Below are 17178 nucleotides of genomic sequence, written 5' to 3'. Positions count from 1 at the left end.
TTCGCCTTTTAGCTACATGCCAATACAATAACCAAATGAACAGACAAAACATACAACATCTCACTCCCAAACATACACAAACGGGTAAATAAACATTTAAACTAACCCATTAAATAAATAAATGGAATGTTTGGACGTTTTTAACATAATAATGTGTACAATTATTTGCCGCCATTAACACTGCTCACCTTTTGCGGAGTGAATACAAGCATTAGCGCCAAGATGGCGGCCGCACCCAGAACAACAAGAGAAATACGGTGTCCCACAATGGACAAAAAACAACAATTTGCTGCGCAACAGCAACACCTAGTGGCCTGTCAAGGCTGTTACCTTACATCCATGGGTAGAAACCATAGACTGTATGTAGAAACATGTTTTTTCTGCTGTAAAGTTGGGCATTTTAACATGGGGGTCTATGGAAATTGCTCCTTTCTGCAGCCAGTCCCTAGCGGCCCATGTATAAACTGCAGTGTGTGGCACTTCCGTATTGGCGTCCCGGCTGTTCCCCAGAGTTTGCCGCTTGGTTCAGAATCAGAAATCCTTTATTTGTCCCGCAACGGGGTAAATTACATGATTACAACAGCAGACAGTGCAGCTAAAGTAAGGACACATATTTAAAAAATGGCTAATATGCACATGAACACAATAAGTAAAAAACTAAAACAAGACAGCAGACACCATGGTAAAAAGTAGCAGTGTATTTGTTTTTCCGAAAAGTGACCATGTTGAAATAAAGAGCAGCAGGTACAAATTGTAAAAAAAAAGTTGTAGGCCTATACAGACAGTATTATTGCTCATCAGGGGTAATCAAGTATTTGTGTGCAAATCAGCAGAGTTTGAATCAAAGAGAAATACAAAATAAGACATGTTTGCCCCTAAAGAATCATTGCTGATGTCTTTAATGTCCCCTACATTTCAGGCTTATTAACCAACTGTGAGCCTCGCTCCCAGTTTACCCAGCAGCATTCTCTTGTAACAGTCTTTTTGTATATTTTTGCATACCAGACACACATTATGATGGTACACAGTGAATCTGCAGTAGCCACGGGGCTATGAATAATTCATTTCAGGAAAAGGATCTATTTGCCACCGCGCATCTCCGGCGCGCGTGTGCACCTGGTGCCGTTTGGTCACGGCAGAAGCGTCTCCAATTATCCAGGAGGAGAAACATCCCTGGATTTCTCTGCGCACTAAATTGATTTCGAGGGATCCGTGGTCGATGCTGAAGAAACTCGCATGTGAATAACTTAAGCTGGATGATTGATTCGTTTGCGCAAAGACATCTGGAAATCTCCAATATGTAGAAAACAAAAGTGTGAGTTTGGGTGTGTTGTGACCAGGACAAGTTGTTCCCACGTCTATGGGTGTGAGTACTGTTTCTTCACGTGATGCGTAAAAGCGATTATTAATCTCATTGTCCATCTGAGCCACACTCTGCTTCACTTTAAACTCTACACCTGCACCTGCCGGATGTTAATTGAAAATAATCGACACATTTGAGGAGAGAGAGAGAAAGAGAGAGATGCTTCAGTACGCTGGACAGCACTCGTGGAAGTTGGAGAGGACAGGGACGCGCGCACACAGGAGGATTTAATTGAAAATAATCTTTGGAGGAGCTCCTGCAAGGATCATGGTTGATTTTAACTCCTTATTATCACCAACAACAGGTAACCCGAGAGGAGACTTTCCGGAGTGAGACATGGACTTTGCTGACGTTATCTTCGCTCTGTTCATCATCGTGGTCGCGGTGGTCTCGCTGTTGTCCAACTTGTTGGTGCTGCTATGCTTCGTCCACAGCACCGAGATCCGCCGACAGGTGCCCGGGGTCTTCACCATGAACCTGTCCTTCTGCAACATCCTCATCACTGTGCTCAACATGCCGGCCACCCTGGTGGGGGTCATCCGGGACCAGCAGCCTTTCGGGGATTGCATTTGCCACACGATGAGCTTCCTGGAGACTTTCCTCACCGCCAACACCATGTTGAGCATGGCGGCGCTCAGCATAGACCGGTGGATCGCGGTGGTGTTCCCGCTCAGCTACTCCGCCAAGATGCGCTACAAGGACGCGCTGATCATGGTGTGCTACTCCTGGCTGCACTCCTTCACCTTCTCCCTCACGGCCCTGCTCTTCTCCTGGGTGGACTACAGCTCAGTGTACGCGTCCTGCACCTTACAGCCCACAGTGGAAGGGGGAGACAGGATTAAGTTTACTATCTTCACAGTGGTTTTCCACGCCACCAGCTTCATGCTCTCCCTGCTTATATTGTGTTTCACATACTTGAAGGTGCTGAAAGTGGCGAGGTTTCACTGCAAAAGGATTGACATTATCACCATGCAGACTCTGTTCCTCCTGGTCGACATTCACCCAAGGTAAGTCATTTATTTATACACAGGCATGTCTTTTTGTCCTCTTTTAAATGTTTAATTCATAGTCTTAAAAGTGTTTTGCTGCTTTCAGCGTGAAACAAAGATGTTTAGCAGAGCAAAAGAGGAGAAAGCAGAGAGCCACAAAGAAGATCAGCATCTTCATCGGCTCTTTCATCATCTGCTTTGCCCCCTATGTTATCACAAGGTAAGTTGAATTGTCAGTAACAAAAACATCACATAATAGACTTAAGTGCAACTATTAAAAGACAAATTATACTACATCCAGAGTTCTCGTCATCTAGAATATACAGAATTGTCACTTTATTTGTTCAGATTAGACCCAATCCCACTCTTAAAGTACAACAAAACAGTTGATCTGAACCATTAAAGGGCTCATAAATCACCTTTGAGAGGTGCCTTCATGCTGCTTCCACTGAAACACACATATAGTTTAGGGCAATACATATACAGAGAACAAGTTGTGTGTTCCAGAAAAAATAGGAAAAGCTTGAGGAGCAGATTGTCAGCGAGATGTGGTGCGATGAACCATCACTTTGACATATGTGGCGCATGCACATATGAGTGGGCAGAGGGAGGACACATTAACAGGGATAAAGTGTCTGAGAAATTGGAGTAACCCCCTGACACTACCCACTGGAAGTAGCCTAATCATCGCTACTCATGTATCTGTTCTGCCTTTAAATTAACATTATACTGAGGAGAAAAGGGGAATTTTCTTCACCTTCTGTTGTAATCTTAAATTGACATGACATTTTAATTTCTTGACGTTGCCTTAAAATGTGCAGATATGTGTGTAAATGATTGGTATGTAAACCCTATGGTTCAAATGTGTAAAAGCCAAAGCCTCCAGTATTTATGTAAAAAAACTCTGTTGAATTGGTACTGACAAAATACCACCAGCAATGCCTTTATGAAACAAATCAAACAAAGATAATACAATAAACCTCGTCATGTATATTGTTTCTTTCTTGTAATGCTCTATAGATTTAAAATGCCATCTCATAAAAGAAAGAAGCTCCCCTACACACTTATTTTAAAAATGAATCGTAGTGCTTTGCATTTCATATTAGCAGGTCTAAGCTGTTCTCTGCTGTGCAATACACCTCCTCACTTGTTCTGTGCTGTGATTAGATTTCACGGTGAAGTGGAACATTTGCATCACAATGAAAGAACAAAGGATTTCCATTAGAGACCAAAGCTCAAGAACTGTTTCTCTATGCCATACTAAATGTATAGATAAGGAAGAAAAACCTATTACAATCACGTCATATTTCCCTTTACTTTTCTGTTCCATTAGTTCTTCTAATGGCAGTTTGAATCTTCTGTACAATGTCAGTAATTATAAAATGCAAGGTGCTTAAAATGCAACTATTTAAAGAACTTTAAATAGTTTAAAATCCATTTAAATCTTCAGTAGCAACACTATATTTGCAATATTCACTTAAATGCATAACATTTCCCAAATACATTGTGAACCAGACAGTGACTGTAGATGACCATTTTGTGCAGGTCAAAGAATGGATTAAATAGTTTTTAAGCGCTGCTAATGCTATTTAAGCGCATTGAGTTTACCCCATGTTGACCCTTTCAAACGGTCCCCAATGTGTAAAAGGATTTATAGGTACTTTGAACATTTGAGAAACTAAAGAAAAAAACACATCTCTGACTAAAATGGACTTTGATTATTCATGTTTCTGCTGCCTCCCCTTCAGGTTGGTCGAGCTTCTCCCCTTCGTGGACATCAACCGCCGCTGGGGAATCATCAGTAAGTGCCTGACATACAGCAAGGCTGCGTCGGACCCCTTTGCCTACTCCCTCCTACGTCAGCAGTACAAGAAAGTCCTGGTTACTGTCGTCAACAGGCTGCTCCGTCGTGACCTGTACCCCTCCTCTGGCCACAACAGCTCTTTGGACACGGAGAACGACTACTGTCTCCAGAGGATCAGCTAATGGCAAATGCCCGGCGGAAATGGCAGATACACATGACGGGCCAAAAATATACATTGCCTCATGGAAGAAGGTGGGCGGAGGAGAAGAATGAGAAGAGAAACAGGACATTGTAAGGGAGGGGAAATCGAGCTGATAGAGGGGACATAATGTGGGTTGGGGTGAAGAGAGAGCATACGTAAGGAAGGCAGTGGGTGGACAAGAATGACAAGACAGCACTGAGAGGGAGGATGAAGGGGCGAAAGAGGAGATGGATAGGGAGCGACGAGGACGATGTGGAAACGTTGTCCTTAGACAGAATTGGCAAACAAGACATCTGTGATTCATCGGTGGAAACACACAAAACCACATAGATCACACAAATCAACTTCTTCAGAGGAGTCGTGGGTTCAGATGAATCTCAAACTGAAGGACAAAGCAGCCGACACGGTCCCTTCTTCTCTTTGAGCAACATGTATAAAGTGGCCTTTTGTACTGAACCTACCGCTTTGTAATGATGTTGGCAAAGTCCACATGTAGAGACCTTTCTTCTGTCACCAAACGCAGGGACAGAGCCGGGAGCGGATAGTCGATAGAAGCTGGAGCGAAAAGAAGGAAATACTTTTTTGCCACAGCTTCTGGATAATTTACTCAACTGCTGCACATTATTGCCATGTTCTGTATTGACCATGTTAGACTACTTCGCAGTGTCATGTCAGACACTGAATATTGATGCACTTTGTCTAATTCTCTCAGAGCTACTATAGTTACAGGAGCCAAAGGCAAATAACATTTACAACATGATTTTAAATGGTAAGATTGGTGATATTTTACATATTTTTCTTGTTGTTAACGAGGTCCGTGAAAAGAGCAAAAATAACAATGTATCACTCCATTACTCAGTATTTTTCGGACCCTTTTCTTCCTGTAGTATTTTTGCCTTTATTCGAGTAGGTATGAAATGCAAAACAGGACTGGTCACAGATATAAATTGTAACTTTCAAAATGGTTATACATTTGTTCCTGAAACCTGGGCGCTGTCGTTTTTAAGCAAATAATACTAAAACGTTTTTTGGGGACTATTTTCTGACACAGGTCAATACACACCTGTGTGTGTATATTTGTTAGAAAGAAAATTAACTACAGTGCCTTGGTTCATGGTATTGAAGAAGTCAATCAGATCAAAAGCGTAAGGGTTTTTAGATAATTGACAAACAAAGAACACTCCGTGTAAAAATGTAATTGCCAGGATGCAAGTTCCTACGGCAATAAGTCTGCGAACATCTTAGTGTTGACGTGTTTTAGTTAATTAAATCCAACTCCCTTGTGAATTAAACCGGAGTACTCACAAGTCCCGGAGGCAAGGATAATGTACGTTTATTTGAAGTTGGAGATCACTGGCTACATCAATTAATGATCTATTTAAGTCTTTTCATGAGATTTCCTGATCATGAAAAAAACATAAAATATCACCGACTTATCCTTTTAAATGTATCCTTTGTGCGTTTGAAACGGAATGTACTAGTGGCGACCCACTTTTGACTGAAATGCATTTGTACAACTGTTCTTTGTTTTGCCAGTTTAAAATGTTTCTATGGATATTTACATGATGTTATTATATATTTTGCACTGTACAGGAACAACATGTTGTCTAGATAAAAGGGTGATGTAGCATAGGGATGCTAGAAGTGCTTAAAACACACTTGTTATGTGTTTGTGCCAGAATAGAACATTTGACTTTTACAGAGGTTCTATTCTCTCACCAGAAAATCTGGTTTGTTAAAATTATTTGGATGTACTTTCTGCACATGTATTGTTCCTCCTGTAAGCCACTTGCTGTTATTTGGCAGTGTGATTAGCTATTAGTGGAATATGTGCAATACAAGCTGTCAATTATAAAAGTATTACAATTATTAATGTTTTCACAGTAATGTCTTTGAATCAAGATAATGCCCTTTGATTGCATTTGTAAGTTTCCAAATTCAATTCAAGCAGTGCAGTTAAAATGATCTGACACTAAATGACAGATACTAAATGTTTTATTTGAGTCATAATTGAGGATAATGGGGAACTATATTCAATATTTGAAACAGATGGATACTTGAATAGAAACATAATTTGTTATTCTCAAATAAAACTCTGTTGGTTGGTTGTCACCACCAGCTAGTCCTCTATTTCTGAATCACCTTGTTTTGTTTTCATCTGCCTCGTGGCACTTATGATATCAAAGATGGTATATACATGTATCGGTTGCAGCAGCATTATTGCCAAGTGTAATTAAAGAGATGGGTCAAAGATAACATTTGCCAATTAGCAATTCTAATTTATTCAGACTGAGACTCAATTTGATGCGACAGACCGACAGTAAAAAAAGACTGACAGTAATTCATTGCAACCTGAAGTGAGGGAATTTGCATTATTTTGTTGCTAACTAAACCAGTAACACCTCTGCATTCAGACGGCAGATCAATGCCGTCATGAAGGCATGGGTCGGGCTTTTTCAAATAAAACATCATCCAATTCACCCCAATCATCAGAAATAAGTTATGAGAGAAATTGGTGATGAAAAGTGCTCATAATGAAATGTAAGCTTAGTCAATGTCATAGTTTAAAACAAAATGGTCTTAACTGAGTGAGTTAAAAGAGTGTCAACCCACTCTTGAAAGTGTATATCTTCTGAGTTGTCCTTATAAATGTCAAATCAAGGACAATAATTCTGTGCTCCATTTTGAGAAAAGGCAGTACATCACGGATTACTTATCGGACACATTACATCGGTGGTTGAGGATGTCTTGACAAAACAATAACATTGTAAATCAGTTTGAAAAAGAAAGCAAGTTGTAAAGATGTAGTGAACATTTAATATGGCTAGGTTGTGATGTTATCTGCATAATAAATGACCACATTATGGATCTCATTCTTATTCCTGATTTAGGATACAGAGGATATTTCTATTTCACTCTTAGGCTCACTCCCAAGATACCAGTCTTGAACCCAGGGGTCCTGATGAATGATCATGCTTCCTATTATGCTAATTCAAATCAGCCCAGCTTGAAGGAGAGAAGACCCTATAATTAGTTAAAATTAGTAATGAAACCCAATGTATGACAAATATGTATGTGTATGATTGTCTACTGGCACTTTAAATTAGGTAGAGCTGCTCACTTGACAATGAAGGATATAAATGGTCAAGTGGCAATCACCTCTGCTGAGGCAAATTAAGCATTCTTTTGAGACAATCAAGGGTTTGGCTCAGCCTCATAACTATAGCCTATATCATGGTATTACATTATTTCCCATTTAGGAGTAGGCTATATTAAGGCTTAAAGGACATTGCTTGATTACCAGTGCTTTAATGTTGATATTTCTGAGATGAAGTTTAGAGCTTTATACTTTTCAGATTTTAATATCAAAAATGACTTTTCTGAAACCAATGGTAAATGTTATAACTGGGGTCATATGGGTTAGCCTAAATCTCTGCACCAGGATGTAGCCTATCTTTAAGAAAATAAAGACAGTTTAGCTCCAGTTTTTCACCAGGCTTAAGTCCCTTATGATCCCAAAGAAGTCTGCTCTCTCTCTCTGTGGGGTTTAACATTTTTGTCCCAGACAGAAACAATGTTTATGTACATGAAAATGGTTACAGACTTCTATTTCTGTCTGTTGTGCAGGGTGTAAATGCTTGGTTCAACTCTGACACACATTTTAGAGTAGCCGATTTGTCAGCAAAATCAAGGCAGGCCACAATTTGCAGATGCAGCACTTATTATATTTTTATGGAACCAAATGTTAAGGTCATTTTATAGAGAAAATTGATGTTTTATACAGCAGCCTACATTTTAAGCCTAAAGTAAAATTAATTTATTATCTTTTTTAATACCCTTTAATACCCTGCTTGGATGAAAGGCATAGCCTACCAAACATGTTGAAGTAAGTAATTAGCAAGCCATTATTTCACAGAAGACAGACAATTTGTAAGATAGTTGAAAACTAGCTTAGCAGCTAGCTAAAAGCATTTGTATTAGCCTACTTAAAAGTAGACAAGAGTTGATTTTAACAATAACATAGACATACACGTTTTAAATATGATAAGAGAGTAAACATTGACCCAATACCTTGCTTATATTTTTGACAATATGTTATTTTTATGTAATGACCACAGGCAGTTTTACAGACAGCCCTTGTTTTGTTTTTTACGGCCAATTAAGGACCAGGTGTGCATAAACAAGGCAAAGAAGACAGGCCTGCAGGATGACAGTTCAGGTGAGGAACAGGGGATATTTTCACTTCTATTCATCTTGAAAGCAAAGTAAAAAAAACTCCTGGACCAAAATTTCAAAAACTAAACTCAAACGTGCTTAAATGAATACCATTTTTTCATTGAACCGTACATCTTCGCCATATTTGCAAAGCCTACGCTCTCATTCTCCTGCACATGTCCCCACTTCACCTCAGAGCCACTTCCTCTGTAACATGATAGTCGACCGTAATACGTGTAATAAAGCGAGGGAAGTTCAGGGGGAATTTCTGCAGACTTCTGGCTGCGTGTGTGAGGTGCCACATCGAAAAGGAATATACACGTCGGGAAATGAGCATCATGCTGCTGATCCTGCTGCAGTTGTTGGTCCTTGTGTCGTGTGCTCCTCCACGGTGTGACCCAGGATTTCGAGGTAATGTTTAAAAGCTTTGTATGTGTTGCATACTTTATTATCTTAGTTGACATTGGAACCTTTTGCACGAGTTGGTCTCATTTGCATGTGCAGATTATAGTTGGTTCAGAAGCTTAATTTCATGCAGAAAAACATGGAAAAAAACTTGTAAGTCATTTCTAAAGTCATCATTAGTTAGATGTTGGCCTATAGTGGCATACATATTCCATTTAAAAGCATGCTTTTGAGGCCTATAATGAATAAGATTTATAATCATATATATGTGGGACTTCTAATGATCTTATGATACTTTTGTAGGCAGGAAAGCATGTTAGGGAACTGTTAAAGCATAACCAGAGATAAATCAAGAAGTAAGAGTATTTTGTAATTCACATTAAGGTATGACCAGTCTGCCATCTAGTGTCTGCCACAGTAATCTAATGACATGCTGATGATGTGTCTTGCAGGTCAGTGCAAGCCAACAGTGGAAGAAAAACGTAAGTACCCAGTCGTTCTTGGAGAGAAAACAATGTTATGAAGTGTTTGTCTTACAGCTTGATTCATTTTAGGTCAACTGATTGTCTCTCAGGAATGTTTGACTCATAAAGGAAAGCTTTATTTCACGTTCAAGCCTAAAACATAATATTGTTTACACCAAAGAACAATCAAGCTCTCAATGCCTCAAGACAGGTCGGGAGTTTTGTCAATAACATCCCTGAGTCAGTGTTTTGGTGCGATCATAATATAAGTCACACTGGGTGTAGTCCTTATTGAATCTGGCCCGAAAGCCATAAGACCATCATGTGTATTTTTAGATGATCAATGGCAGTATAAAATATTCAAATTCTAATTTCCAGCGATAATAGAAACATTTGGAACTAGATGATTAAAGACTGCACAGTTGGGCTCATCATTAAAGGTGTGAGGGATGTAAACGGCTCTTTCAGTAATGATTTACTTTTGAGATATTCCTAACCCGTCTGAGTTTTGTCTCTCAGCCAAATGCACAGATGTGATGCTGTCGTACTGCGATGACATGCCTTACACTCAGAACATGTTCCCAAACATCCTCAACCACAAGACCCGTGAGGACGCCGAGGGCCAGTGCAGAGTACCTCCTCCTGAGCGTGGTGGAGGCGCTGCTCGGGGGGGAGTGTAACCCTGACGTCCGCATGCTGGGCTGCTCCGTGATGGCCCCTCGCTGCGAGAAGGAGAAGGTGCTGAAGCCCTGCCGCACCACCTGTGAGGCGGTGCGTAAAAGATGCAGCCACGCTTTTGACAGGATAGAGATGGCGTGGCCCTACTTCCTGGACTGCGATCGCTTCTTCGTCAGTGATGAAGAGGGATGTTACGACCCGCTGGAGGGCCTCAGAGGTGAGGAGTAATGTCATAGCATTAGGTGTGGACTCGAGTCACATGACTTGAACTCAAGGTACAATGACTAAAAATCTAAAATGACTTGCAACTTTACTTGAGGCCTTTTGACTTGGAAAAACGGTAAAACCTTCTCCCAAGCCTAAGAATCATATGTTATAAGAAACCATGCCAAAATCACTGTTAGAGCTTTTCTTTTTTTCCAATTCTACTTAGTTTGAAACAATTTGATAGTCTTTTTAGAGTTGCAGGAGAGATCCATGCAGAAAAAACACAACGCCATTAAACACCAGTTGTAAAAACATCAAAACGATATGTGAACTGCGAGGGTCTAGAAAGGCATTTAGTTTGGTGAGTAAAAAAGTTTAGTTCCATTTTTGGAGACTTCCTCTACTTCTTCTACTCCAACTGGCAACAAAACACAACCCTGTATTCTGTCCTCAGTGGCCTGACTTTATTTTGGTCTATGACTCATTTTATCCCTGTTAATATATTGGGGTTTTTACTTTTTTGTTTTCATCTACAGTCCTTTGAGCTTTAATAGAGCAGGCATCTGGCTCATGTGGCTCACCTCAAAATAAAGTCCAGCTGGAACGCCTTGTTTCCTCACATAAACCCTCACTAACACCGAGTCCTGTGGCTATTGTCAAGTGTTTATTAGCAGTGTATCCCCATAAGCGCTGCCTTAATGCTCTACAGAATGCAAACATCGCCTGACAGTATTTCCTGGAGACTGTTGTAAATCCTAGAAGTCAAAAACAAGTTTGTAAAAATAAAAAGACACTCTGCTCCTCTAACAGCAGAAACCATGTTGAATTTGTATAAGTTAAAGTATGTACTTGGATAAAGCACGACTTGGTTTCAACCTGTTCCACTGTATGAAAGTGTTTCACTTTTTATTGTCGGGCATAACATTTTCAGCCATGCAGAATTCATGTCAGATGTCTGGCAGTAGGTTGACCCGTGTAATTATTCCCATATTCACATTCATTTCAAACTGATGTCCTGTCATGAATTCATGTGACTTCAAGCATTCCTGAATAGCATTCGTAGCTTGGTGTACACGTATAGCAAAAGACAAGTTAGTAGAAACTGCTGGCAATATTGTATTCTACTTAAATTGCATCCCAGGGAAATAAAAAGACATAAAATAGGAGATTAATTTAATTTCAACATTCATTTTGACTTGGAAATACATACAATATCTCATTTGCAAAACAGCCAAGTTAAAAAATATATCCAATAAGAACCTTAAAAACCGAAAAACACAAACAAGTAGCTTTATTATAAATAAACAAATTAAAATGTATGACAAATAAATAAAACCTATGGTATGGCTGCTGTGTCATATACTAGTGCAAACATATGATCTCAAAATGAATGTGATAGTGTCTGCTAATCAGAATCAGACACACATACGAGGAATTTGACTTGATGTCGTGATGAATACATAAAATATAAAACAAAGAATCTCCATATAAAACAAAAAATCTTTAAGGACACTGTAATAAAATATATACTTAGATAGCAATAAAATAAAGTAGTTATTTACAGCGAAATAGAATGCAGTGAATTATAGAATATGAAATAAGAATATGCGCAGTAAGCAGTATTTGAACATTGTGCTCATTAATGTAATGCATATAGAGTCTACGTTGTGGCTGTGGGGGGGCCGGGCCTTGTTTAAGAGGCCGGTAGCGGAGGGGAAGAAACTGTTCAGGTGGCGAGAGGTTGTGGTCCTGATGGAGCGCAGCCTCCTGCCAGAGGGGAGGGGGCTGAACAGCTTGTGTTCAGGGTGGGAGGGGTCGGCCACTATCTTCCCTGCCCACCTCGGGGTCCTGGAGGCGTGCAGGTCGTGGAGGGATGGCAGATTGCAGCCGATCACCTTCTCTGCAGAGCGGCTGACCTGCTGCAGCCGGCCCTTATCCTTGGCTGAGGCTGAGGCGTACCAGATGGTGATGGAGGAGGTGAGGATGGACTCGATGATGGAGGTGTAGAAGTTCACCATCATCGTCTTTGGCAGGTTGCATTTCTTCAGCTGCCTCGGGAAGAACATCCTCTGCTGTGCTTTTTGGTGAGGGAGCCGATGTTCTGCTCCCATTTGAGGTCCTGGGAGATGATGGTGCCCTGGAAGCGGAAAGACTCCACAGCAGTTACTGGGGAGTCACACAGAGGGATGGGGGCGGGCGGGCGGGGCTGCGTTCTAATACAAGCAAGCCTCTTTTAAAGACTCAACCTATCATTGAATACAACTACAGCTTTTCACTGCACAAATGTGGCATCCAAACCAAAAGAGACAGTTTTGACATCATTTGAATCGGACAGCACGCAGCTTTAATGTGCTCCGTGTGGCTTTGGAGCTGCTGCTGTCAGAATAAGTGTGAACCCAGAAATAAGGGCAGCATCAGCTGGTTCTCACTTTTAATGTGTCAGCTGAACTAAGCACATTGGGCCCATCAGGCATTTGGTGTCAGATCAACTTTCCACACTCCCGGTTGCATGTGTGCTGTACATACCAGACTCTCCAAACCGTATTTATTACCTGGCAGCCTTACAGGAATGGAGACAGCATTTTTGTTTGATAGATCTAAAATGCGGCCACGGTTTTGATCTAAAAGCGCATTGATGAAAACTGATTTAAACCATGCCTCAATGTTAGGGGTAACAGGTTCCAGTAGTATTACTTTTCGCTGTAACAAAGTCATTTAAATAGGATCTCATGAATATTATAACATCCACTAAGTCAAGGGATGTTTTCAAGCTGTAAAAACAATGGCAAACAAAGTAAAAGACAAATGTTTTTCTCTACAGCAGAGCAGAATGAAGAGGAAGTCGACGGCATGGAGACTCCTCCCGAGTATCGTGACGACACGATACAGTTCAACCATCACACCAACGCTCAGATGATCAGTATCTTGAAGAAAACGGAGGAGAAGTGCGAGGACATAGCGAGGACGTACAGCATCGGCCGCAGCATCGAGGGCACGGAGCTGCTCGTCATCGAGTTCTCCAGAAACCCCGGAGAACATGAACTGCGTGAGTACAGCTCGGAAAAGTCTGCATTTAGTTTTCGTTTATAAACAGTCCAGTTACTGTTGATGTGTCTGTAGTGGAGCCAGAGATGAAGTACGTGGGCAACATGCACGGGAACGAGGTCCTGGGCCGCGAGCTGCTGATCCTCCTGGCTCAGCACATGTGCTCCGAGTATCTGCTGGGCAACGAGCGCATCCAGACCATCATCAACACCACCCGCATCCACATCCTGCCCTGCATGAACCCCGACGGGCACGACCTGGCTGTGTCTGGGCTGCAGGACAATAACTACAGCGAGGACGAGGAGGAGGTCAGTTCTCCACAGCTGCAGGGATGTATCACTGAGCAGTTCAGGCAGTTTGTTTTGTGAAGCAAACCAGCATTCTTACATCCTTTTTAAATATTAGTTAAACCGCATGGGACAAACATACCTGAGTTTGTAAGATATTTGAATACCTTTTAGCAGGAGTGCAGAGAATTTAATAATCCGTTTGAAATGTAATCTTTAGATTTAAGATTTGGGTTTCTGACTGTTTTTTAGAAAATAAATAAACCAGCTTGAGTCTTTGATCATGTGATGAACACATTTCCTTACAGTTATACAGTAATATTAACATATGAAGTTAAAGCCTAAGCAAGCTAACGCAACATATATATTTGCCATAAAGTGGGATACTACAAATAAAGAATGATATAGCAACAACATCCAAACTATCCAAAACTAAATACAAATACAGTTTCATTCAAACATTCCACACATTAATGAATAATACCCTACGTCTTATTTCCTGTAACACGTATGCATTCCACAGCGTCCCAGATATGACTCTTCCCACGTTGGCCGGAACAACGCTCAGAACATCGACCTGAACAGAAACTTCCCCGACCTGACCTCCATCGCCTACAGCCGCCGCAGACAGAGGCATTACCGCACCGACCACATCCCCATCCCAGACTCTTACTGGTTTGGTAAGGTAAGGTTTGGACCCTTCTCCGATACATCTCATGGCAGTGAATGTCATTTTTAAAGTCCTGATTTATTTCATTTCTCGGTCCAAATAAGTCTTAATGCTGCGATCCAGGTTGCCCCAGAGACCTACGCCGTCATGAAGTGGATCCGCTCCATCCCCTTCGTGCTCTCCGCTAACTTCCACGGTGGAGACCTGGTGGTGTCCTACCCCTACGACCTGTCCAAACACCCGCTGCAGCGCAACATGTTGTCCCCGACGCCGGACGCCAAGGTCAGCTGGTTACACTTAACACATCACCGATTAAAAGTGCATTGAATAAGAATTACATATCTTTACCCTGATAGTCTCAAAATGCATAAAAGCTGTTAAAACATACTATGAAAGTGATTATGACTTTTAGACATACATCAATATATATTAATCAGAATCAGAAATGCTTTATTTATGCCAAGTGGAAATTGGATTTTGCAACAGTAACTCCATGTAACATAAGTCATTTAAAGATATTTATATAAACACAATCACATCAAGATAAAAATAACCCTTTTATTCCGTAGGTATTCAAGCTTCTTGCAAGAACATATGCAAACGCACATGAGTCGATGTCCACTTCAAGTGCCCGCTGTGGATCGTCTCATGGTGTCAGTGAGAAAGGAACCGTTAACGGAGCGCAGTGGTTCAGCTTTGCAGGCAGTAAGTTGGAAAAGTTAACATTATTCAACCCTAACAGTGTCAATGTCCATTTCTTAATTTAAAATACAACTGAAATGTCAGATGGAGCCACCAGAGGTCGCTGTTGGACACATGATGGAAAACAGAAGTGTCGGGGAAAGATCAGCACGGCTTCTCAGGGATTTCTGGGTAAAGCAATTTTGTTTTTGTCTTTGGTCAGGCATGCAGGACTTCAACTATCTTCACACCAACTGCTTCGAGGTGACTGTGGAGCTGGGCTGTGAAAAGTTCCCTGCTGAAGACGAGTTGTTTACAGGCTGGCATGAAAACTTTGAGGCTTTACTCACATTTATGGAAGCAGTAAGTAGATATATGATTTAAGGATGCACTGATGTAAAGGGATTTCCCCCTCCCACAACTTTTGAACACATCTCTTCTTACTTCTTACTACAGCGTAAGTGGAGGCTTTAAGTTACTATTTAAGTAAAGATATAAGCTCCCACGAACAGACTTTTGCTCTGAGAGTGCGGTTTCAATTAAAGAAAAACTGCTTGCATCCTTAACTTTTGATGCATGGAGATGTTCATCATTATTGAGGTTAACTTCCAACTGCATTTGCAATTATTTTTCCTAAGCGGCTGTGTTGTTCCTCAGGCCCACCGAGGTATCAAAGGCATCGTAAAAGACGAGGATGGAAATGCAGTCAAAGGTGCACAAATATCAGTCAGAGGAATACGCCATGACGTCACCACAGGTAACACATCTCTGCTGCTAACAATGTGCCTCATTATTCCATAGATGAATCAGACAAATCTATGACATTAGATTTATTTCCTTGTGCATTATCTTGTTTGTTATGGCCAACATGTTAAGGGGCACGATAGTCATTGTATATCACACTGCCATAAACAAAGCCTCTGATTTTTCTGCAAGCTGATATATCCTGCTGGGAGAGCCTGAAGACCAAACAAAGATGGATGCCACACTTCAACCAATCCCTGTCATTTTACTTTCATTTAAAACCTAATATAGTGTTATAATTATATTAAGAGTATTATTAATTCTTGCACAACCAACTCTAAAGTAAATCTGTTTTGAGTTGACATTTACACTTCCATCTTTCCCAACAATGTAAAGGCTTCCCTGTGATGAGTGCAGTGTAACATTGGTGTGGTAGCCCTACCTATTTGTAATGTTAATTATAAATCCAAACCCTAAGCCTGCTTCTCCCTGCGCAGCTGAGAACGGAGACTACTGGCGCCTCCTCACCCCCGGGGTCCACATCGTCACGGCCTCGGCCCCCGGCTACGCCAAAGCTATAAAGAAAGTCCACCTGCCCGGTCACATGCACACAGCAGGCCGGGTGGACTTCCTGTTGAAGAAAGCTGAGCTAGAGCCTGACAATCAAGAGGAGGAGGACTCCATCCCTCCCATGGGCAGCTACGACCGCTTCGACCCTTACAACCAGTACGAGCGCTACACCCTGATGGCCGATGTGACCCAAAACCGCCCGGAGAGTGCAAAGAAGCCCTGGTGGTGGAGCTACTTCATCCTGCCGGAGGGCCCAGAACCAACATGGCTGCTCAAACACCATTAGACAGTTCATGTACCTCCTTCCACTGTATACACACAAACACAGCTATCCTGTAATGGATGTGCTGCCTCTGATTGATGTCACACTGCAGATAAGTGTCAAAGCTAGGTGGCTGGTCTTCATGTTAGCATTCACACTTTACATATGCTGTTAATCACCACCATGAAATATAATTGTAATAAAATCTTTTCAGCCGAAATGAAGAACTTTTGTGTCCATTCAGTGTTTGTTTATAAAGTCAATACAGCTGCACCATACCTGTAATGAAACTAGGGATCCACTAGAGGGCATGCTACTTCAATTTCTGACCCAAGTTACTGCAAACTATTGGCTCAAGTATTTCTCCCACACACTTAACTTTAGCAAAATGTGCAGAAATAGTTCTGTGATCATGTATCTTAAGTTATGTTTTGTATAATAAGGCTTTCCTAAATTATATTGCATTTATTTTTGTTCAGATGTTGCGGTGCAGCATCTTTTAATGAACAGATGAACAAAAAAGTTGCTAACCATTAAGTAAGTTATAATGATTATAAAATAATTTACATTTCTAAAATAATGTTACATTTCC

General features: G+C 41.1%; 2 protein-coding genes across 2 annotated transcripts; both read left to right on the top strand.

Annotated features, from left to right (window-relative positions):
• The first annotated feature begins 1170 nt into the window (after positions 1 to 1170).
• Positions 1171 to 7177, top strand: LOC117463463 (G-protein coupled receptor 26-like). The gene is made up of 3 exons (XM_034105703.1): positions 1171 to 2370; positions 2459 to 2572; positions 4101 to 7177. Exons 1-3 carry the CDS (start codon positions 1700 to 1702, stop codon positions 4336 to 4338), a joined length of 1023 nt encoding a protein of 340 aa, XP_033961594.1. The 5' UTR covers positions 1171 to 1699; the 3' UTR covers positions 4339 to 7177.
• Positions 7178 to 8569: 1392 nt separating this feature from the next.
• LOC117463351 (carboxypeptidase Z-like) lies at positions 8570 to 16797 on the top strand. The gene is given in 12 exon segments (XM_034105543.2): positions 8570 to 8984; positions 9431 to 9460; positions 9962 to 10062; positions 10064 to 10337; positions 13149 to 13373; positions 13448 to 13680; positions 14183 to 14344; positions 14453 to 14611; positions 14899 to 15034; positions 15234 to 15373; positions 15668 to 15767; positions 16252 to 16797. Coding segments are annotated over 12 exon segments (2001 nt in total). The 5' UTR covers positions 8570 to 8902; the 3' UTR covers positions 16611 to 16797.
• The last annotated feature ends 381 nt before the right edge of the window (positions 16798 to 17178 follow it).

The sequence above is a fragment of the Pseudochaenichthys georgianus genome, chromosome 18 (assembly GCF_902827115.2).
Source record: "Pseudochaenichthys georgianus chromosome 18, fPseGeo1.2, whole genome shotgun sequence".
NCBI classification, from domain to species: domain Eukaryota; kingdom Metazoa; phylum Chordata; class Actinopteri; order Perciformes; family Channichthyidae; genus Pseudochaenichthys; species Pseudochaenichthys georgianus.
This window is presented reverse-complemented; position numbering and strand designations above follow the sequence as displayed.

Bases quoted from the DNA above. Each gene is read 5' to 3' on its own strand.
- LOC117463463 (XM_034105703.1), top strand. From the start codon at position 1,700: ATGGACTTTGCTGACGTTATCTTCGCTCTGTTCATCATCGTGGTCGCG. The intron at 2,371-2,458 runs GTAAGTCATTTA...TGCTGCTTTCAG, and splicing joins CTGGTCGACATTCACCCAAG to CGTGAAACAAAGATGTTTAG. The intron at 2,573-4,100 runs GTAAGTTGAATT...CCTCCCCTTCAG, and splicing joins GCCCCCTATGTTATCACAAG to GTTGGTCGAGCTTCTCCCCT.